Source organism: Amaranthus tricolor, chromosome 11 (genome assembly GCF_026212465.1).
Source record: "Amaranthus tricolor cultivar Red isolate AtriRed21 chromosome 11, ASM2621246v1, whole genome shotgun sequence".
Taxonomy (NCBI): domain Eukaryota; kingdom Viridiplantae; phylum Streptophyta; class Magnoliopsida; order Caryophyllales; family Amaranthaceae; genus Amaranthus; species Amaranthus tricolor.
In genome coordinates this window covers 18748744-18774014 of record NC_080057.1, presented here as the reverse complement: position 1 = coordinate 18774014, position 25271 = coordinate 18748744, and the positions used below count along the sequence as shown (strand labels likewise).

General features: G+C 32.0%; 2 protein-coding genes across 2 annotated transcripts; one reads left to right on the top strand and one right to left on the bottom strand.

Moving 5' to 3' along the window:
• The first annotated feature begins 5257 nt into the window (after positions 1-5257).
• LOC130827355 (CBL-interacting serine/threonine-protein kinase 11-like) lies at positions 5258-7224 on the top strand. Its single transcript, XM_057693047.1, has one exon. The coding sequence runs from the start codon at positions 5569-5571 to the stop codon at positions 6898-6900; it is 1332 nt and encodes a 443-aa protein (XP_057549030.1). The 5' UTR covers positions 5258-5568; the 3' UTR covers positions 6901-7224.
• A 2289-nt stretch (positions 7225-9513) lies between these two features.
• LOC130827530 (uncharacterized) lies at positions 9514-13184 on the bottom strand. Its single transcript, XM_057693269.1, has 2 exons — positions 13033-13184; positions 9514-10039 (listed from the first exon to the last, which is right to left on the bottom strand). Exons 1-2 carry the CDS (start codon positions 13100-13102, stop codon positions 9765-9767), a joined length of 345 nt encoding a protein of 114 aa, XP_057549252.1. The 5' UTR covers positions 13103-13184; the 3' UTR covers positions 9514-9764.
• Positions 13185-25271: the final 12087 nt, after the last annotated feature.

Sequence of the window (25271 nt, the reverse complement as noted above, 5' to 3'; positions counted from 1 at the left end):
GTGGTGAATATAAAATTCTGAATGCAACAAAATATCAAGCCATTATATACTCCAATATACGATTCCTGTAAATATATGTAATTTGAAATAATCTCAGTCAGGAATTATATTAATTTATTAATTTGATTCGTGTATTACAAGGAGTTGCTAGTTTTAAAATTATGGTAATTAAAGATATATATTTAATCACCAGAATTTTTAATAGGGAAAATTCCACGTGAAAATCCTAAGGTTTTGGTTTTTCTACGTGTGGTAACCAAAACTTTTAAAAAATTCACGCGGTAACCCTGAGGTTTACCAAATTGTTTATCGTGACCTTTTTGCACATAAAACGTTAGCAAACGTTAATTTCGAAGCTTTTAAGGCTGTTGTACGCCTATTTATGCGACTCGCATTTTTAAATACCATCAATTTTAACTTTTTCCTCCAAAACATAAACACTAACTCTCCCATTTTTCATCCAAATCATATTTTCCCCCAAATCCAAAAATGGTAGAGTTAGGGTTTATGTTTTTGAGGAAAAAAGATGAAACTGATGGCACTAGAAATAGTGAGTCACATAACTAGGCGTTATAGCAGCCTTAAAGCTTCGAAATTAACGTTTGATAACGTTTTATGTGCAAAAAGGTCAATGTGGAACAATTTGGTAAAACTCATCAGGGTTACCACATTGATATTTTAAAAGTTATGGTTACGTGGAGAATTCAAAACCTCAGGGTTACCACTAGGGATGCAAACGGGGCGGGGCAGGGCGGGTATTGGCATTACCATCCCCATCCCCATCTGGTAAATCAATCCCCATCCCCATCCCCATCCCCGCGGCGGGTATAATTTTTTTCCCCGTCCCCGCCCCGATGGGTTTGTATCTAATACCATCCCCATCCCCATCTAGGTATCCATCCCCGTCTAATACCCATTTTACCCCCCCCCCCCCACCCGTCAAATCCCCGCTTAATACCCATCTTTGTAGAAACAATTACTTTTAAATAATTTGAACATTAATCTAAGTTTTCTTTTAAAGCTCTAAAAACTAAATGACATGTAACCATTCTTTGAATTATCGCTTTTTAACTTTTAATTTAAGAAAAAAAAAACTAAAAAAGACAATTAAAAAATTAAAAAAAAAGAAAAGAAAAGGCATAGACAATCAGAATGCACCCTTCCTTCCAAGTTTCCAACCTTCCCAGTTCCCACCACCACCACATCACCTCCCTCTGTCTACCTCACACTTAAGAAATATCTCAATCTCACCAAGAAAATGTTTAAAACATTCAGAAGTTGGCTTGATAATCCATCTCAATAATCCATCAAACATTAGATCACATCAAACATAAAAACTGAAAAGATCTAAATAATCCATCTCAATGAAGTTGGCTTGATAAAACAAGAAAATCAAAAAATGGAGAAAAGACAGAGACGATGAGTCGATGACAATCAAAAACTGAAAGAAACTTACCCAATGACGGGAGTGCTTTGGAGTTTTTCAAGATTGAAGAAGATGGGAGTGTTTCGAGAAGAAGAAGAAGATGGTAGTGCAGCAGTTAAGTGAAGACTGAAGATTCAGAAAAAGCAAATGATGGGTTGAGTTGACGGCCAGCATTGGACATTCCTATTGATGGTTTCAAAGGCCCAAAGTATTTAGGGTTTTGAAACTTTTTTTTTAAAAGAAATATAAACCGGGGTTTTTAAAATTTTTAAAAAAATTTGAAAATAATTCAAAGTTTTCAGAAATTTGAAAAATAATTTAGGGTATTCCAATTCTCAAAATTTGTACATTTCATGAGGCGGGGCGGGGCGGGGATGGGGCGGGTCTCCTATTAGACCCGCCCCGCCTGCATCCCTAGTTACCACGTGAAATTTCCCTGTTTAATATTTTAATGCACGACGTGGTATCAATATATTTCTATTAATATATTTTAAAAAATTTCTAAACCGATAAACAAATTTTATAAGACAATATTAAGATTTTTGTTGAATACAATAAACACAATTTGCAAAAAATATTGACTAAATAAAATCAAAAATACTAAATTAATTAGGCATATTTTTTGCAAAAAATTTTGATATAAGTTCACATAATAGTAGTGATATTATCATTCCAATTAAATTTATTTAATTTAGAAAATCCTTTAATCATGAATTATGTCATTGATCAAGTCAAAAACTATGTTTTATATTTGTTACATGAATAAAATTGACTCTAATAAAAGATTTTCAATTATATTATAGTAATAAATTTTTTAAATAAAATTCTATTTTTAGATGTAATTTTAAATAATGATCAACATCAAAATTTAACATTCAATAATTTTAATCCATTTAAAAAATGACTATGAATTTGACATTTGTCATTTTACCATAAAATTATTAAATTGTATGATTGTATTCCTTAAGAATAAAGGTAAAAGATAAAGGTAAATGACACTCTTAATATTCCGCGCAAGGAAGGATTCGGATGGGGGGTTTTCTTTTTCCTGAAAGATGCGAACAAACCATACCCGTTTCCCCAAGAAGAGAGTAAAGAGAGATGTGAGCAGTCAAGAAACCCCCAAATTGATATCTGCGTCCAGTAAAAATTGAATCCCAAACCTTCCGCTCTACATATAAATGTTATATCTATTGAGCCACAAACGCTTTTTGATTTAGATAAAATATCTTAAATTTAAGAATAAGAATCATATATATTAAATTTGACCACAACCTGTTTTATAATTAATATACATTGGAACTACTAAAGCATGCTGTTAGATTATAGTTAGATAAAATTTATTAGTTTAGACAGTAAAACAAAAATTTAAGGATTAAACTAATAAGAATCAAATATAATAACATCAATATGTCTAGTGATAATGTAGTTTTATATTAAACTAACGAAAGAAACTAAAGGAACGATGCTAATATTAAATAATGGTAAACTTAGAAAAGCGTTTAGTTGGAGCCTTCTAGAAACTATTAATAAGCTAAAAAGTAGTATTAAATAAAAGTCTTATTAGTTAAGAGTGTTATTACGTTTTGAGAGAGAAAGAGTGAACCATATTGGTTCAAGACCTTGGTAGCTTTGAAATAAGTGGAAGAGTGGACACATAAACAACACAAAGCAAGGATCAAGAACACATCCCACAGCAAATAACATCATACAACCCATGAAACATCAGCAGATCAGCACAGCGAGCAGCCCACCTTGCAGCATGACCCAAGCCTTGACCATGGAGATTTGGACCTAACCAATCATGGGGACGTCATCTATATACATAGGCCTAGCCATAAAGATCCAAGAACCATGTTAGAAGTGCACATAATTACCTAGAACAGAAGCACAAAGAAGACCAACAGCAACATAAGAATCAGACCAGCAGCTCAGTCTAACCAATACCGATGACCAGGCCAATTTGACGGAGCCGTACAGACGTAACCAGAGGTCATGGGAGGACATGGAGGATAGAATTGGAATCTCTCCACATGGGACTTGCTGTTATGACCCAAGAACCATCCTTAAAGTCACCGGAAGTGCACAGAAAATCGATGCGAAGGTCGTGCGGTCAGCAGGTGAACGCTGACAGAAGGACCAGCAGCCTTGTTATGTTTCTGTGTATTTTAATTGGCACGTGTATTGCACATGAGCTTTATGAGTAGTTACTTGACGTGTATTCTCTTTAGCTTTGATCATGTAATCTAGTTCTATATATATGTGGCTCATCCATTGTAAAGTTAACGTTGTTGCTTAATAAAAGTTTTTCTCAAAAAATTCAGTGTTTGAATTTTTTCACAATTGCTTGCAATTGGGGTTACTAGGGCCAGTTTGCCCTTCGTGTTGGTGAGAATCCTTGATCAGTCTTCAAGGCCACACTACACCCTATCCAAGAACATTGAGTATTCCTTTAATTTATCGAAGGAAAACACCGGTGTTGCATTGAAAAGAGGCTTGGTAGTCCAACTCTGATTCAAGGCATTGTTCATCAATCTTGGAATATCCTTCAACATTTTCGTATCAATTCCATTTCATTGCATTCACCACGCACACATACATCAAAGAGTCTTATTAGTTTAATCCTTAAAATATTGTTTTATTGTCTAAACTAATAAATTTTATCGAAATATACCCTAAAAGTAAATACCATTACTTCCAAAAAAATTTACCGCATATCTAGACATATTGATCGATTGGCATGTAAATATTAAATAAAACCCTAAACATACTCTAGGCATGAATTATAATAGAGGAATGAAAATTACAGAAAAATTTAGAAAAACAAATTTGATCAATAATGTCTCAATCTGTTTACAAAAAAATTAAAGCTAAGGTTTAAATTTTTTTTTTATACTTCATTTGTTCTTTTTTACCTGCACCAAACACTTTTTTGCACAATTCATTGTTTGTCGGATCATTTATATTTACAGCTGCACATAACTAATAATTATAAAAATTGATATATATATATATATATATATATATATATATATATATATATATATCATGAAAATATGTGACGAGATGAATATAATAAGATCTCACATGCATATATTTTTTTCTCGTATAATAGCCGAAATATGTAAATCACCATAGAATCATGAATAGATCAAAAGTTGACTTAGGTAAAATTAAAACACAAAACGGAAGAAGTAATGGGGTAGTAGTAACTCACTTTTAGAACTTGCTACATTTACTTAAAAAAAACTATTATAAATAATATTTAATTGAAAAAATTACCTAGAATAAATCAACATTTTAATAATTTTTCTATAATAATTCTATCTATTGATTAAACATGAATAATTCTAATTTTGGGGTGTTTCTTAGAGTAAACCTGATAACCGGGTGACTTGTTATAGAAAGTTTTATTTTAAAAAAATAATAAATTAAAATAAAATGTCCAAAAAAATATTAAAAAAATATAGAAATTTTTTTTATTATTTTTATTACTCAACATTTTTTATGTAAATTTTCAAAATTTTTCTCTAATTTTAAATTAATTTTCAGTTTACTTTTTTTGTGAGTCATCTATTATAGTAGCTTAACGATGTATCCAAATTTACACTGTAAGAAAATACTTCAATATTGAGATTATCTATGATTAATTAACATTATTGTAGAAAATTTATATAAAAGTTAAATTATTCTATGTAACTTTTCAATTTAATTAAATAAGTAATTTTTGTATTGACATTATAGAAGTTTCCAAATGCAGAGAGGAACTTTTATTGAATATCCAATTTTTAATTCCGACCATCATAAATTCATTGTATTATATATGACTGATTATTACTCGCTATCGAAAAACAATAAAACCAACCTGAAAAAACGAACAGAAAATCACAGTCGCCAACTAAAAACAGCATTATTCTTACGGTTTCAAAAGATCCATAATTTCTCATTCAAACATCGTTTCTTCATCTTCTTTCTTCTTTTCCTCCATTTTTCCTTTTCCTTCAATCTTTGACCTTCATACTTTCTGGTATCTCGATCTCTGGTTTAAAACTAATCAAATTTTCCAGCCAAAAAAACCAGAGATCGAAGCACCATCAACCATGTTCAAATCCCAGAACATCAAATAATTCTTAAAAAACACCATGAATAAAGGAACACTTTTTGGTAAATACGAGGTAGGATGCCTCCTAGGTTGCGGCGCATTTGCCAAAGTTTACTTCGCAAAAAACATCAAAAATGGCCAAATTGTTGCGATCAAAATCATCAACAAGAAGAAGATTGTCGGAACAAATCTCATGTCTAACATCAAACGCGAAATCACCGTTTTAGGCCGTCTCCGACATCCAAACATCGTTTGTTTGTACGAGGTTTTAGCGTGCAAGACAAAGATTTACTTCGTCATCGAATTCGCTAAAGGCGGCGAACTCTTCGCGAAAGTCGCTAAAGGCCGATTTAGCGAAGATCTAAGTCGAAAGTATTTCCAACAGCTAATATCCGCCGTCGGATACTGCCATTCTAGAGGCGTTTATCATCGCGATTTGAAACCAGAAAATCTATTGGTCGATGAAAATGGTGATTTGAAGGTATCTGATTTTGGTCTTAGTGCTGTTAAGGATCAGATCCGACCCGATGATGGATTGCTCCATACGTTATGTGGGACCCCTGCTTATGTTGCCCCTGAAATTTTGACTAAAAAAGGGTATGATGGTGCTAAGATTGATGTATGGTCATGTGGGATTATATTGTATGTTCTAACTGCTGGGTTTTTGCCTTTTAATGATCCTAATTTAATGGTTATGTATAGAAAGATTTATAAGGGTGAATTTAGATGTCCCAAATGGATGTCATTGGAATTAAAATTATTTCTCCATCGTCTTCTTGATACTAATCCAAAAACCCGGATCACCATCGATCAGATCGTTGGTGATCCTTGGTTTAAAAAGGGCGGTTTGTTTAAAGAAAAAGGTCCTGAGTTCGAATTTTCGTTTTATAATCATAACTATGGTTATGACATTGAAAAAGAAAAATTAAGGTTAGACCAGCCTCAGGAATGCAGGGAAAGTGAGGGGAGTCGTAATACATTACTGAACGCGTTTGATTTGATCGCGTTCAGTTCTGGACTCGACTTATCGGGATTGTTTAATGAATCCTACGATCCAATTGTGGATGGTGACAAGTTTTTATCGGGATTACCTGTTGATAAGATTATTGATACTATTTGTGAAGCCGCGTGGTCAGAGGGTGTGAAGTTGCTTAAGAGGAAAGATTGTGTGGTGGACTTACAAGCTTCAAATGGGAATTTTATTGCTAGAGTTGAGATTAGCCAGCTTACTAATGAATTGTTTATTGTTGAGGTGAAGAAAAAAGGAGGAGATTCTGTTTATTACAATAACTGTTGGAAGAAGAAGTTGAAGCCTAAACTTTCTCAGTTAATTTATGATTCCAAATCACAGACTTCTCATGAAGTTCAGTAATTTACACTGATTATAGTATATATTTTGAGTTACTTCTAATTATATATACTGCTGAATATAAGCTATATATTATACATAAATAAATAATTCTACTTCATATATGCAACTGCTGGTTGGGACTTGGGTGGTCTATAATCAGTAGTAGAGATGTACATTAAGGTGTTTGGGGTTTCGGATATGAAACTTTTAATATGTTATTTTGTGCATTTTGTTTATGCATCAAAAATTAATTATATGGTAAATAGAATTTATGAAAATGTCTTGTAAGTGTTATTATTCTGTTTGTTCTTTTACAGTTTGTGGGGTTCTAATAACATTCGCCCGGATTTTCCCTGATTACCCTGAAATTACAGATCAAAGAAAAGGTAAAACACGAAAAAAAAAAGAAAGATAACGATACTTACATCCGGTTGATTTCAACGAAAATATTAAAGAAAAACATGAAATTTAATACTCTACCATTGAAGCTTGAACCCCAATAATATACTCCTATTTTATGTAATGGATTACGCCTCCTTCAATGTGAGGCAAAAGCCATTTACGATAAAAATGTGAATGTATTACAAACCCTTCTAATAAATTGCCCTTAATAAGAGATAAATGAGATTATATCTTATAAGCTAGACATCTGATAACTCAACTAAAAAACTAAATTAGCCCATAATATATTAAAAATATATTCAACAACATTTTATTAAAAGAACGTCATTAAATAATTTCCATACATTTAGGATGATTTACAATATTCTGAAGTGACAGAAATCTACTTTTATATTTTTATTCCTATCAAAATAAGTGAGTAGTTATTAATGTATCAGTATCTTATAATGTTATTTGGTAAACAACTTTAATACTTAGTCAGAGGGCATGAGCCTTGAAGGTTTCTCAAGAGAAATAGAAGTGTGAAAGGAATCATGCACAATTGATTATCATTAGTTACATAGTGTTTATAAGAATTAGTAATGTTGTTACATTCAATACTACGTGTATATATCACAATTGATTTGAAAATACATTGCTTTACTGTCCTTTTAGTGAATAATTTCCTATCAAAGGGGAAGCTGGCCCATGCCTCTACAAATCGTGCCAAACCACTTGAAATGTAAACATGAGAAACTCAGGATATTATATCGCTTTTAGGGAAGATATTTTCTAAGAACAAGTCAATATTGGATTTTAAAACTCGGATAGTTTAAATCAAAATATTTGTAAAATCTATATATATATTGGTAACTTTTAACATGCGGAATATTTAAAAAGAGAAGAAAAGAAATACTAGGCAAAACGCTCAAAAATCGTTAACATAGATATAACGTCTCTAACTACTTCTATCCTTAGTTAGATCCTTAAACAGTACAATTTTTAAAATTTATTAAAGCTCAAAATTTACTTTGAAATAAGTGATGTAAAAAGTAAAGTGGACAAACAAAAATATACAAAGGCAGTAATAAAATGGAAAACTATGATTGAATTCAATAATGTTGAGCATGAAGAATTAAAGACTTAGATATTTATGTAATTTTTATCTTTGCGAATGAAATTTTAGAGTTTTTTTTTTTTTTTTTTTTAAGTTTTATAGTTTTTTTTTTTTAAGTTTTAGAGTTTTTTTTTTTTTTTTTTTTTTTTTTGCAAAGTTGTATTTTAAGTATTATTTCGTTTAAATGTAATCTTTCTTTTTAAATTAAATTTTATGGACATATTTTCTTAGCTAAGTTGTATTTGAAAAGCTACCCTATTAAATTTTTATACTTTTAAATCATTAGTATGATATAGATAAGAATAACTTAAAATTAGTAATTTTGAAAAGAAAATTGGGCAATCGTATTCAAATTACTAACTCAATTTACAATCAAATTGTTGGGAAATACAATTCAAACAATAACTAACCAATTCCCTAACAAAACATCATTCCACAATCAAATTTAGAGCATGAATATCGAAAACTTGGGTTGCTTTAGGCGTGAAATTGTATGTTTTTTTAATTCTTAATTACATAATTTACATAAACTTATTTTACTTTTCGTTAACAATTTCATAAATATTTTGAATATCAAATACAACCAGTGTCGGACCAAGGTCGGGGCCTACGGGAACATGTGGTCCTTGGCATTTTTTAAAAATGTTTTTAAAGTACACTTAATTTATTCGTAAAATTGTAAATTAATATTAAAATTTTTTAATGATAAATACTCACTCATCTTAGTAATTTTATCCTACTTTTTTTATCAGGTCACTTAATTTATTTTATTCCATTTCCATTTATGGTATATTGTATTTAAAATTTAACAAGTCTTGTGAGACTGTCTCATCGTGAGACTGACCCATATAAGCAGCTTATTAGTAAAAACATAAAAGAAAATAATTAACAGACATTAATTCATCTAACAATATATATATATATATATATATATATATATATATATATATATATATATATATATATACACTTAATAAACTAATGAGTGTTCTATGCTATTGGTGTACTTTTATTTGATTGATACTTTTATGTGTAACCTCATCGAATCTGATAATAAAAATAGTAAACTATTCCTATTAGATAATTATAGTTGGTTTCTAGCAAAATACTATAATCAGCTAAATCAATCGAATGTATTTTTAAATCCAAACATAATTCACCTCATTATTATATAATAATTACACTTAATCAAAAAATACTAATTCTCTTCAACAAATACGGAAGAATATACAAAATATTTTACTAGATCCGGTTCAAAATCTACCAAATTAAAAATTATGGAATCAAATAATATATAATATTATTTGTAAATATAAATACTTAATATATGAAATAAAAAATGAGAATTGGAGTAACTTAAAGACGAAACGCCAACGCCAAGTGAGGTTCAAATGTTTCCATAGTGGAGTAACTCGTTGTTGTTGTTGTTGGTGTTGACTTCATTATCTCTTAGCACCATTCCTTTACTGTATGGTTCAATTTTATCAGATTTTTCATGTTTACTTGACAATTCTCCTAACAACAAATTAGGAATAGCTTTGTAATCTGGTTGAATATCCTTTTGTATCTCCACTTCTCCTCTTAATATTAATTCGAATCCCAATGTATAAACTCGACTTCCTTTTGGAGTATTATCTTTTGGTATCCTTCTTGCTGCAACACCTGTAAAAGTCAAAATTTTAAAAGTGAGTAGCAAACAAATTATACCCATATTTCCTTGTGTAAGGGAGAGGGCAGGAAGAATATGCGCAATTAATAAAACTTTCAAGAAAAAAAAATTCTATAAAATGAGATATAAATAGCACTAATACCCGTAATTAATAAGGATAAATGTTGTGCATAATACATTATGTTTTATTTTACCCCAGCAGATTTTACTTGATCATATTAGAATAATTACATATTAAACACTGCATAAATATATTAATAATCATACAATCTGAAACGTAGGTTATTCTATAGGCGGTTCTTATGGGGTAAGGGGTGTTCAGCTGCACAAGCCCTCCAAATTGAAAAAGCCCCATATGGAAAAAAAAATTATACTTTCTCTGTTCTGAAATACTCGCTACATAAGTATTATTAACACTATTTATCGTTCAAGTTTATTTTATATATCGTACCTAATGTATAATTGAAAATATAGTCAAATGGAATCTTGTTTGCATCGTCTAATCGCATACTTTCATAATATTAACTTTTTATAATTTTTAGACGTGTATAATTCAATAAATAAATGATCAAAATAACACATTGGATTGTGTAAAAAATCAAATGTAGCACGTATAGTGGAACGGAGAAAGTATTAAAATAATATGTTAATGAGGTAGATTAGGATCAAATCTTATTGATTACATTTTTTTCTCTCATTTCTTTATCCATTTCCAAAGCAATCCTTTTAATCCCAAACATAATCTCTTACAGTATTTAATTTTCACTCATTCACTAAACATCGATAACTACTAAAAATAATTAATATTTTATATCTTAATTTTCAATCCTTACAACTTTTACAGTTTTTTTTAATTATTTTTCACTAACCATAACCTTTTTTTCTCTTCCTTTTTAATGTTAGAGATGGAAATTTAACTTTTAACAAATTAATTTAAGTTATGTTTATAAATGTAATATTAATGAAGTTAGAAATTGAATTGCAATTTTATTTAATTATAGTACTATAAATTTAATGTGTGTGTGTGTGTGTGTGTGTGTGTGTGTGTGTGAGGGATCTATTAAGATGGGTGTTCAAAATGAGAAGGATAAGAAACATTCTACATCCTTAATTTGAATAAGATAAAAATATCTAAGTCATGAACGAGCAAAAAAAACTTAATTGTAAAAGTCACTATCTTATAAAAAAAAATAATACGATGTTATAAATATGAAGAAATTTCTTAATTCATAACATAGTATCCTTTTTTGCATTTATAGTGACTAACAAAAAATCATTCTCATCCTTCTCATTTTAAATTCCTTCTTATTTAATCATATATATATATATATATATATATATATATATATATATATATATATATATATATATATATATATATATATATATATATATATATGTTGAGTTTTTATTTTAGTTTAATTATGAAGGGCCTCAAATTTATATTAAGAATATAATAATGCAAAATACAAATTACAATTAAGATTTGTATTTTCTCTTTGTTGATCTGGCTAAATAAAACTTACAAAATAACACTAAAAAAAAACTTGAAGATGAAGTTTGTAACGACAACCGTTACCCGAAAACTTAATACTTGTTGTAGGCGTGTAATCACTTTTCTTTTGTGATATTTTCCCCACAAAGGTGCTTGGGTTGAGATTTAGAAATTCACAACGAGATACAAACAACACAACACACCCTTAGTACTTAGGGTATGTTACTTAATAACAAAGTGTTTGGTGAATTATAAACTTTGTAAGTTCTAACAAGAAGTTTATAACTCTTTTGAAAGAACACAAATAAGAGAAAAAAGCAAGGATAAAGAATTTAGAAAATTGGTGTAAGTGACATCCTTCCTCAAGCCCCTTGTACTAGTTCAAGTATACCAAAGGGTCATGGACATTTAATCAGCAATTGATAATCAAGTTTAATGACCATCAATCAATATCATTATAACTATAGTATTCATGAGCATTATTCACACTATTAAGTCACTTGTAACTCCATAATCAAAGTTGAACAGGAATAGAATCTAATGCTTATTGATCAAAGAATAAGAAAGGCCATTTTTTTTGTTCAAATTTATGTTTTATCCTTCTCTTTGATCCCTTTGGACTTTGTATGTTTAGTACACTTTATCTCACTAATATTTATAGTACTTGGTGATAATTCTTAGAATTTAATATACACTATATATTCATCAATTTAAAAATTTATAAATATAAACATAGTTTCGGAATACTTTGCTCCCCTGGGTTATTCTATTATCAAAAATAAGAGGATGGTTTTTCTTATAAAAAAATTGCTTGAAATGTACAAAAATTTAAAAACGGCATATAACCTCCGCAAAAATTATATCTTTAACACAAACTAATAATTAGAATATACTCCTAGTATCTAAGCACCCAATAATAATGTTAAACTTAAAAAATCTGCTTTTAAAAAAAATTAATTTTTAGTTACTATCGTAAGAGACTGTCTTTCGGTGAGACAATCTCAAAAAAAAAAATTCATATTTTTATAATTTATATTATTGGGCTATTTATGTACAACAAGCGTTCCAAGGTGAGACCGTCTCAAATAAGAATTTGTTATTTATTTTAAGTTTTGGAAACCAATTATAGAGGTGTTCAAAATAGATTTTACTCCGATATTTACTCGATTTCGTAAAAACAATCCAATTTTAACCTGACTTAAAAAATGAATCTACAATAATGAAAAAATCAATGTCAACGTACACTCAATTTTAACCTGATCCAAAACACCTTACTTAAAAGTTAAAACCAATCTAACGGCCCAATTGAACATCTCTACCCAATCATTAAGAATTTATGATTTAATTTAGTCTAAGGATAAAACATGGAGTAAGACTACGTTAGAGTTCATTGCAGACTAGTATATAGAGAATAAAAGAGATCAAGTACTAGAATAAGAGAGAATATCATGATTAATAAAGAGATTATTACTTTAATTAATAAATACTTACCTGTTGAACATAGGATGGTTAGTAATAATAACATCACCACAGTAAAATTCTCGTATGAATTCCTCTCCATTTGCGTATTATTTGCTTAGAAATATGAATTATTAATAAATGAATGGTTAAGCTAAAGCTTCAACGTTTTCTATCTCGCACTTGTATTCCTCAAGATAGCTAGTAGTCCTATTTATAAGGAATCAATAATACAATCAAGTCTTTGCACATCAACTGCCCTTTTGACAGTCGGTATTAAATATTGGTAATGGCATTTAAATGTTTGTGTAATTTTGTTATTGACAATTTTAATAGTTATGCTTATTCTCATTTTGCGACCCATTAGCCAATTAGATTAAGACAGTTCAGATATCCAACCCTAACTTTATCATTTTTTTTAAATGACCCGCCCTTTATAATTCGGGTTGGCGGGTCGACGGATCGTAAGCTTGTCGAACTTTTTTTGAGCATGCCTATAGTAAATTAGAACAACAGTTTTGAGAAGTGTTGCATTATACACTTAGATGAAACACTTTTGACATGTGTTGCAACAGACCAAATTTGCACCAGTGATTTCTTCACAAAATTATTTTTAATATATTATTATTTAATTTTTTTATAATTAAAGTATCATTAATTACCATGAAAATAATATGATACATTTATGAAAATCTACCCAATAAATTGTTCTCATTATAATTTTTTAATACCAACAAGACAACAACTAAAAGGGTTTTAAATAATTGTACTCTCTTAATTTCTCTTTGATTTTTTTTTTCATTAATTAAAATGAGCCGTTTTAAATGTTCTTTTGTTGTGGAATATTATTGAAGTATATTATACTTCTATAATAGAAGTATCAGTTGGATTAAATTAATTTTATTCTTTGTTATATTAAATTTTATAATATTTGTAATCTTCATATATTTTTAACTAAATTTGGTTTTAAGAAATTCAGTGTTTACAATCCTCATATAAGTTTTCTAACTAACTTTAATCTTACATTTTTAATGTTGATTATCATTTTACTTTTTCAATATATTAAACGTTTCATTCAAAAAATTAATATTTTCACAATCAATTTCATAATTATTTTCACATAAAATTTCAATTTCTATTAAAATTAAATAGAGGAAAATGAAACTGATTGAAGGAAGTAATTTATTTTATCAAATTATGAATTAAATTTTGTTTTGCCATCAAAGTATGAAATCTTATCCGATTTAATTTGAGAAAAAGCATCATGTATAATCTCTTCGTTATTATAACTTATATATTCTTCTCAAATAAAATTTGTGAATTTGTGTGAAATTTTGAATACGATTTCTCATCGATCTATAAGAAAAAACATATCCATATGAGATCTTGTTAGATTCGTCTCAATATATATTCTAAATATCAAATTTTTGGAATCTAAAAAAACTTACAATTAAAATTATTTGATTTTAAAATTTATACTGAGATCTGCAAAAAAAAATAAATAGGAAGAATAATTGAAAATAAAGGGAGTAATTGATAAGAGATCAATTATCGTAAGTTTTGTCACTTATAAGTATGAAAAGTCTGTAGGAAGCTTCTCATTTTTTAGAAATATTATTTGATTTTCCAATAATTGTGATTGTATATAGAGGTGTTTAATATAGACTTTATCTGATATTTACTTAATTTTGTAATTTTTTTATTTTGAAATACTCCTTACATTATTCATCATTCAAATGTATTTTATATATTGCGAATAATGAGTAAGAAAAAATATAGTGGGTGTTTGGTAATTGACTGTTGGTTGCTGGTTGTTGGCTTTTTTAGTTGGCTTGTTTAACGAACTCAAAATGTTGGCTGTTTTTGTTGGCTTTCAAGTTAGCTGAAAAGGCTAAATGTTTATGGAAATGCATGTTTGGTAAATTTGAGTATTGATTGTTAGCTAGTTATTAGAGAAAAAGTGGGCCAACAAGCCAAAAAGTTAAGCAAAGAGTTAAGAATCAAACACTTCAGTATAATAGGATCTTGTTTGAATCGTTTAATTTCATACTTTCATAATATTAACTTTATAATTTTTAAATGTGTATAATTCATTATATAAACAATCTATATAACACATTGCATTACGTAAAAAGTCTAATGGAGCAAATGTAATAAAACGGAAAAAATACAACCAATCTGACTTTGAAATAACTTTAAAAGTGAATTTACAACGATCAGAAAACAAATGTGAACATAAAATATAATTTTTACCCAATCCAAAAGAGATCACCTCAAATTAATGCCATGGCCCATAACAACATCCCTATTTGTATATAATGTCATTATGTTGTCGTCTCTGAACTTAAGAGTGGCAATTATTAATCTTTTTAGTACTAACGATCTATTGGAAATTTCATGCCAAATTACACGAAACTTCCTTCTTACAAATCCGGAAATACAAATCTTTTTAGTTTTGAATTTCTCTGAATAGAAAGCTTATTGCAATTTAAATTATTAACTCATACTTCTTAAATTTTATTAACCACGATGTCATATTTTCACTAATATATGTAAGAGAAAATGTTGTTAGTTTGTGTTGTGAATGTATACAATAAATTTTAAAATGAGCAAGATTAACATATAGTTCCTCTTAGGGTCTTCATTTGGGAAATTGGAAAATTTAAAATTTAAAGACAAACATGTAAAATCAAAGCAATTAAACAACAACAAAATGTAATGACTTTCACTCAATATGGACTACTTTCTCCCAAGTCTCAACTCAAGTCAGATAACTAATTGAGAAAGAAAATAATACTTAGAAATAGGATGTAACGGATCTCGTTGAATTGGGAAGTATTTATAGTACATACCCCTAAAGTTATGTACATTAGACTTAAAAACAAAAATAAAGCAAAGTCGTAAAATTTTCGGTTTACTAGTGCTAAGTTGGCGTTCATGTTGAAGGAATATTGTGACATGAGTGCACATCCAAGATTATAAATTAGTGTGTGCATAGAAATGGAATCCTATGGATGTCATAATGTGTGTGTGCGTTAATATGGTGATTATGTGTATGACTTAAAGTGGATGTTTCTGATGGTGTTTAAGTTTAGTTCAATGCATTAAGTTATGAGTGTATTGATGGAGGCTCTTAAACATGTGAATTAAGATAGCATGATGAATGATGAGATTAATAAGGGAATCGCATCAGTTTTGGTTCTGTAGATGTGCCTTGAACGAGGCAAGTGAATAATCCAAAGTGCCTTCAACGAGCAAGAAGATCAGAACATGTCAGTACCTTCTAAGCACCAGTGCTCAAACGAGCAATATGATAATCGAACGAGCACCCATATGTGCAGTAGTCAGAAGGTTGGCAGAGACACTGCTCAAACAAGCACTATCATGGCTCGAACAAGCAGTCTGTTCAGAGCACACAAGTCGACTCGGCTTCCATTATACCTCCAAACCATTGAATTTTTGCTTATCCTTTTTAATTGCTTCTTTTGGATCCCCAAATCACTTATCATACATAGCCTATGTAAGTAAGTAAAATACAATCTTCGCTCATAAATGATCGACCACCGACTCAAAGCACATATAAGAATTTCCGAATTGACTTTATTCCAAAAAGCTACGTCTTTATAACCTACATATATATCCTTTACACCATCAACTAAGATCAACACAAACCACCTAACACTTTTACCTCTACATGTGTAAATCACATGAAAATGTTCAAAAGCCCTCTAAAAGCTCTATGACAAATAAGATGAAATACTAATCCCTACATTGGTTGGAAAAGTCTTAGTTATATTCGTCTGGTTATCTTCCGTTGCAAACTTTATCAAGCTTAATCCCTACATCTTGATCCCATCTTAAATGAAGTAATAATTAATGTCTATGTATTTTGTTATTCTATTAAATGTGTTTTGATTCTTTGCCAAATGATCATACATTGATTAAAACAATGCACAATGCGCAATGCACATTCACCAATCCCAAGCTGGGACAAATGTTCCCTATGAGACCCTTCAACAACTTTTTTCTTCAAATTACTCCGCAACTACAATAAAATTGGCTTTGCTCGTAGACATGGCTTTCACATCTTGTAATGAAGATTATCAACTACTTGTTATATCACCTAATGAGTATACAAGCTCCAAAATCGATTTTCTTACCATCCTTGTAACCGTTAAATTCGAGTTAAAATTGAAAATCCAGATCAGAACACTAGTGTATCTTTCAAACCTAAGACATACACTTAAGGTCCCTCTTCAATACCTCAACAATCATTTTATCACACTTCAATGTTGTTTACAATGCCAACCCTAAGGGTGGGCAAGAAGGGCAACTTCCTAAGGCCAAAAAAACTTCAGACAGAATTAAGGTGGAAAACGACCCTAAGGAAAAGTTAGTGAAGGGCCTAAATAACAACCATGTAATTCACGTAGAAAGAACATTAACCAACATGGGAATTTTCCTCCTATTAATTGATGCTTGGGAATCTCAACCATTGTTAATGTCTAACCTTTCATTTCTCAGTGTAACATACTTTCACCAATGTCTTCTACTCTTCTTCCAAAAAGTTGCAGACAATTAATTAATGTTAAACTTCAGATTTTCATTCACCTTGTAAATGAATTTTCAACCTCAAAATATTTATAATATTTTCAGCAATAATACCTATACATATCCAAATTTGATTTACCCAAAATTGATTTCAAACTCATAAGACATTAGTTATATTAATTAAATTAAATTCATAAATTAAAAAGTCACTAATTGAAAGCAAAGATTACTCGATGAATTCCATTTACTTCTCAAAATCGTTTCACTTTTTGGCCATTCATCAAAGACTTTATGTTGTTGGTCTCTTATTCTTGCACTACATCTTATCTTAAAGTTCAGTTTAGATTTTTTATTAATAATTTATGTTAGGCCCTTATAGGTTTTGATGATGACTATATTTGATATAAACAATTGTATTTGAGAGATTGTGTGTAGGTCGATATCCGGTCTTAATAAGGATCGTTGATAGTACCTAAGACTTGGTCTATGGACTTTGTACGTGTCTAAAATATCCAAGGAAGTTAGATAGGAAAATCAGTGTAGGATGTCAAATTTAGAAAGGAGGTCTACTGTTCTTAAGTTGATAATCTGACGATACATGTTGATGAATGGAGACAGTGCCCTGTTCCCAAGATTCAAGTCTGGAAGAATTAGCGTGAATGGAAAAGTTCCGAAGAAAGTATTTTATAGTTTTTCTTAGTTGATGTATGGATAAGATTAATTTGGTGCATAATTATATTCTTGAGCTAGTTGGCAAAGGAATTTTAGTTATAATTATTTTTAATAACCGTGGAGAAAACTTCAAATTTTTCTCCACGTTAATAGGCTTGAATTATTAGGTTTTATTTAAGAAAAATTAACTTGCCTTATTTAGAAAATAAAAATCGTAGTTTTTATTACTTGGAAAACAAGTTTTACTTATTCCTCCTTAATTTTAGGATTGAGGAGTGAAGTGGGTAATTATTTTCTTTACTAAGCTACGTGAATTTCCTATATAAAAGGAAGTTGTTTTACCGGTTATTCTTGTGCATTTTCTCTCATTAATTTTATCCTTAGGTTTTGATCTTTTTAAAAGGGTATTTGAGAGAATTATTGTAACTAGACTTGGGGAAGTCTAGGGGAGAAAGAGAGCTTCATAGAGGAAGCTTGAGCTTCGTGTGAAGCGAGAGAAAGAGAAAGAGAAAGAGAAAGAGAATTGAGTTTAATAAGAAACTCAAGTTTGCCTAGGTTTGTTTGTTTTATTACATTGTAATGAATTGCCTAAAACATAGTGGAGAATTTGAAATCCCGGAGGGTCGTGGTTTTTCCTTCTATTTAGGCCTAAAAGGTTTCCATGTAAATTTGTGTTGTCCCTTTCTAAGTTATTAAGTTCAAGTTTTTAATTCCGTAAAAGTAGGGCAAAAACGCTTAAACTTATCAAACAACAATTCATCTCTCCTCTTATTATCTCTAAACGTTTCTACAATTTATACTTTTTAAATTACTGCTATTTTTATTGAATTCAATGTGCTTGATTGAAAATAGTTACGATGTTTTTACAAGGTATAAGTTTCAATTTTGATCTTTTGGTGTACAAATTTTAGTTAATTTCATCCTCAATTGTTACTTTTATGGAAATAATGGGTTTTTTTGTATGAGAATCTCATTTATTATGACGTGACCTCATGATGTTTTGATTTTGGGGTGCAAAGGTCATGCAATCGACTCTAGTGAAAATACATCGAATATTATCATTTTAGCATTATTCTTGATTTTTCTTTTCCTTTATAAGGAAATGAAAAACATTAACAAGAGTTGTTAGGGTTTAATTTTTCCAACTTGTCTTTCTTTTATTCAATAGCATAAGTTTATATACCACTTGTTATAAACATATTTGGGCCTAACCTATATAAAAGCCCAAACATAAACATTCAATAATATACAAGGCCTAACACCCCCCCCCTCAAGTTGAAGCATGCAAATCACAAATGCCCAACTTGCCAAGTAAATACGTAAACCGTTTCTTCCCCAAGGCCTTAGTAAACAAGTCCGCAAGTTGTTCCTCCGTGTGAACATGACGAGTATGAATAATGCCTTCTTGAATCGCGTCGCGCACATAATGACAATCAATTTCAATATGCTTCGTGCGTTCATGAAACACGGGATTCTGAGCGATATATAATGTCGATTGACTGTCACAAAAGAGACTCATAGCGTTAGGATGTGCCACGCCTAAAGCACTTAACAACGACTTTAGCCACTTCATTTCAGCCGTGATGGCCGCCATAGAACGATATTCGGCCTCTACGGAAGAACGAGAGACAGTATGTTGTTTCTTGGTCTTCCATGAAATCGGCGAAGCACCAAGAAATACTAACCAACCTGTCAAGGAGCGTCTAGTCAGAGGGCAACTTGCCCAATCCGAATCACACCATCCTGTCAAATGCAAATCACAATCCGCACTCAACAATATACCTTGGCCTGGACATCCTTTTAAATACCGTACACAACGAAGAGCTACTTCCCATTGTTGTCGTCGAGGATGCTGCATAAACTGAGCCAAAATATGTACCGTATATGCCAAATCGGGTCTAGTAAAGGACAAGTAAATCAATCTACCCACAAGCCGACGATATATCTCTGGATCCTGCAACAAATCGCCGTTTGCAGTAGCTAAAGAATGATTCTGTTCAATAGGAAACCCTGCTGGACAAGCCCCTAGTAAACCTGATTCTGCGATAATATCAAGAGTATATTTTCTCTGACACAAGAAAATACCTTCATTGCTCCGGGCAACCTCGATCCCCAAAAAATATTTCAATAAACCCAGATCTTTCATATGAAAACAATCACTCAAATACTTCTTAAAATCAGAGATAGCAGTAGAATCATTCCCAGAAATTATCAAATCATCCACATAAACGAGAATGCTAAGTTGCAGAGAGCCGGTAGAAAGTGTAAAAAGAGAATAATCCGAATAGGACTGGATAAAACCATACCTCTTTAAAGCAGAGGCAAGCTTAGCAAACCAACAGCGCAGAGCTTGCCGTAAGCCATAAAGGGACTTACGTAAACGACATACAAGACTCGGATTCGAACTATGAAAGACAGGAGGAGGTTTCATGTATACTTCTTCATCAAGATCGCCATGTAAAAAAGCATTATGAACATCCATCTGATGAAGTTCCCAATTCTTGGTAGCAGCAACGGCAAGAAAAACACGAACAGTCACCATCTTAGCTACAGGAGCAAATGTCTCTGTGTAGTCGAGACCCTCAATCTGATGATTCCCATAAATCACAAGACGAGCCTTTAACCGTTCCACAGTGCCGTCAGAGTTGTGCTTGATTTTATAGACCCATTTACACCCCAAAGCTTTCTTCCCGGGGGGTAAATATTGCATTTCCCATGTGTGATTGTCTTCCAAAGCGGAGATTTCTTGTTGCATAGCCGTTTTCCAACCTTCGTGCTGCATCGCCTCCTTGAAATTATGGGGTTCCACCGCCGCATCAATAGCTGCAATAAAATTACGGTGTCGCATAGAAAAATTATTACAATTCACATAATGCGCTAAAGGATAAGGAGTACCTGAGGAGTTTGAAGTAGAGGATGAACTCGTAGATGGACTCTGGGTAGAAACTGTGTGTGCGACATAATCACGATGCCACCCTGGAGGACGTCGAGAACGGCTACCACGCTCAAGAGCCGGAAGAACCGTGCTATCATTATCCGGCAAGCTGTCAACAGCCTCCACAGGAGATCCGTGGTCTGTAGCAGTGGACGCGTGGGGGCTGTGATCAGCTGGAATGGCCGCGGCTGGGCTGTGGACTGCTGTACCAGCCACGGCATGGCTGTGGTCGTCCTGGCTGCCGTGAGTAAGAGAGGTCACTCCTACCTCTAAAACATTGTCTAAATCTTCCAAGAAATCATTCACCCTAATATTATTCTCATGACCTTCTTCAATAACCGAATGAGACTTATTATCATTAGAATTAGTGGCAAAAGGAAATTCATTTTCATGAAACTCGACATCCCTAGACACAAAAATCTCACCCGATTCCTAATCATAGACTTTCCAACCTTTTTTAGCATGAGGATACCCAACAAACACACATTTTCGACTTCGTGATGCAAATTTATCCCCCTTAGATTTTTGATTATGCGCAAAACACAAACAACCAAATACACGCATCTCATCAAAAGTAGGTGGAGTCCCAAATAAAATTTCATAGGGTGTCTTCTTATCCAATAATCTAGATGGTGTCCGATTAATCAAGTAAACCGCCCCAAGAACACACTCACCCCAAAACCCAATAGGTAGATTGCCCTGAAACCTTAATGCTCGACCAACATTCAAAATGTGTTGGTGTTTCCTCTCAACCCGCCCATTTTGTTGAGGAGTCCCAACACAAGAAGTTTGAAAGATAATGCCAATGTGATCGAAATAGGGAATCATGCGTTTAAACTCCGTGCCATTATCACTTCTCACATATTTAACAATTGCATCAAATTGGGTTTTAATCATAGCAAAAAATTTGCAAAAACAAGAATAAACTTCTGTTTTATCAGTCAATAAATAAACCCAGACAGCACGAGAGTAATCATCAACAAGAGTCAAAAAATAGTATGCACCACAAGTAGACGGTGTTTGATACGGACCCCATAAATCACAATGAATCAATTCAAAAATACGACTAGCTCTACTAGCACTATTTGGAAAAGACGCCCGACTTTGTTTTGCTTGAGGACAAATTTCACAAGCTTTATTCAGAAATTTAGGACTAGTACTATCACTAATAGCAGGAACTAACTTGACCACTTTGTCCGATGGATGTCCCAGTCTCCGATGCCACAATTCGAACGTAGAGATCTCCGAGCTTCGAACCGCACACACTGTAGGAACCCGCCGGAAAAAGTAGAGTCCATCTATCCGTTCACCTCCTCCAATCAGGCTCCCCGAAAGTTGGTCCTGTATAGCACATAAATAGTCAGTGAATCGTACATAACATTTCGAATCATCAATCATTTTCGACACCGAAATTAAATTGCAGTTTAATTGTGGAACAAATAAAACATTATCAAGAATGATTCTATCCGATAGTTGGACGCGACCCTCCTTTGTGGCGAAAGCCTGTGTACCATCGGGAAGACCCACAGGACAAGGTGAAATTGGTGTGACATCCATCAAACATAATTCAGATCCAGTTACATGGTGAGAAGCCCCCGTGTCAATTATCCAAGGCAAAGACAAAAACTCACCAAGTTGCTTGTCTTGTTGAGTTTTATTAAACAGATTTAATAGCATAGTAACATGTTCAGGTTGAAGATCATTAATTGATGAAAGCGGATGAGTGGCATCAATAGAAGCAGTAGAAGATGAAGCAGGAACAGGCCCACCCCCCACTGCGTGAGCACGAATCGAAGCAGATTTAGTAGAAGGATGGACAGCAGATTTAGGCGGCAGCAGGTTCCGATCAAAGGCAGCAGCAGCAGCAGACTTAGGCGGAGCAGCAGGTTTCGAGGCAGTAGAAGCTTGAGGGCCATATTTGTCGAGCCACCACTCCGGGTAGCCATGTAAGAGAAAACAGCCAGCGTTATCGTGGCCACGCCGTTGACAGTGAGAGCAGAAAAGCTTCGACTTATCACGGCGTATGGTGGAGCTCTTGAAGCGATCCGAAGTAACAGTAAAGACATGAACATCATCACGATCAGTGTTGCCCTTGCTATGAGAGATATCACGAGAGCGTTCTTACTGTAAAAACGCTTGGTATGCTCTGTCCAAAGTGACAGGGGGTTGTTGGGACAATAAATTAGTTCGAACAACAGAATAGCAGTCGTCATCAATACCGATCAAAAACTGGTGTAAAACCTCTTCGTCCTTGTCCGACTGATACTTCGCGGCAACCGAACAGGTACACTTGCCGCACTCGCAACCATGTGGCGGCTTGAGTCTAGCAAGATCATCATAGTAACTCATTAGTTGCGTATAATACTCGTGGACAGACATGGACTTCGATTGACGGTAATTAGTAATCGAAGCCCGAAGTTGTTGAAGACGAGGACCGCTAGCAACACAGTATCGCTTCTCCAAGAAATCCCACAATTTCTTTGCTTCCTCAAAATATGGAATAGCAGCAGATATTTTAGAATCAATTGATCGTAAAAGCCAAGACACAATCATAGAGTTAACGGTTTCCCAATCTAAAATTTTCTTCTCGTCCACTGGCATAACGATTGTTCCATCAATGAACCCAAATTTCCGTCGAGATTTTAGAGACAGCATAATTGCCCTAGACCAAGCAATATAATTATCGCCCTTGAAAATCACGTGAGTGATAAGATTTCCGGGTTGATCGCCGGCACCGAGGTAGTAAGGAGATGAAGGATCAATCTTTGTTTCATCACCCATGAGTAATAGAATGAATTGTAAGTAATAGAAGAGTAGAAGGCGAGCACAAAAAAGGTAGAAAAGCAAAGCAGTAGAACAAGAATGGAAGAAGCAGTGCAGTACAGCAATGGAAGAAGGAGAAAAGAAAAAAAAATCAGTTTTTAGGGTTTTTAGGGTTTGAAGGCTGTGATACCATGTTAGGGTTTAATTTTTCCCACTTGTCTTTCTTTTATTCAATAGCATAAGTTTATATACCACTTGTTATAAACATATTTAGGCCTAACCTATACAAAAGCCCAAACATAAACATTCAATAATATACAAGGCCTAACAAGAGTAGTAGATCATTTTAGCATATTGACAAACATAAGAATTATATACCTTCTGGTATTGAAGTGCTAGGGTATATGGTTCCAACATTTTTTTGGTTTTCATAAAAGTCACCTTGATTTATTATTTCGCTTAGAACTCGAAAGTGTTTAGGGTCGGCTATGGTTGTTTATCAATGTTAATCTTATATCTACATCACCATGCTCACGACTTAAGCATTGTCTAACCTCAAACACACTGAATACATTACAGTTTCACAACATGTGTGTAAGAAATTCCCCTCATATGGTCTCCCTAGCTGCTTCGAAACAAATTTGCACTCCATGGAGAAGCATACCTTTTTAATGTTTCTAAGTAAACTAAATTACAAACCCTCTTTACTTTTATACTTTATTATCATATCAAGTATTTTTCATACAAACTCACTGGATAAAAGTTTAACAAAAGCCTCTATTTCAAAAATATCATTATATACGACCCATATGTCATCCACATATAAGACTCGAAAAATAAAAGAGCTAAAATATAGAGTATATTTTTCTTCCTATTGACACACTTTCATAAGATTTTCGTGTGAAATCATGTCACTTCATGTCAAACATTAAACTTGTCTATATTTTTCCTCCAAACCCCTCCTCTCCAAATTTCTCCCCTTCGATTTTGTTATCCGAAAAAGAGATTCTCCATCATTCTAAATCACTCCCCTTCCTTTCGTATGATGTCAATAATTTCATTTTTAGATTATTTTCTAATAATTTAATATTTGCTCTTAGTTTGCTAAGAATAATCTAATCTTTGTCTTAATTTGCTGACAGCATGTATACCCAATAATAATAATAATAATAATAATAATAATAATAATATTATTATTATTATTATTATTATTATTATTATTATTATTATTATTATTTGTAGTAAAATGATATGTTATGCGAAAATGTATGACAAATTATTGAAAAATAATTTAAAGGCGATAATACATGGATAAAAAGTTAAGATGCCTTTATTTATTTATTTATTTTTG

What these genes read in the sequence shown, in the direction of transcription:
- LOC130827355 (XM_057693047.1), top strand. Translation starts at nt 5,569, where the DNA reads ATGAATAAAGGAACACTTTTTGGTAAATACGAGGTAGGATGCCTCCTA.
- LOC130827530 (XM_057693269.1), bottom strand. Translation starts at nt 13,102, where the DNA reads ATGGAGAGGAATTCATACGAGAATTTTACTGTGGTGATGTTATTATTA. An exon ending in AACCATCCTATGTTCAACAG is followed by an intron (nt 10,040 to 13,032) that starts GTAAGTATTTAT and finishes TGACTTTTACAG; the next exon opens with GTGTTGCAGCAAGAAGGATA.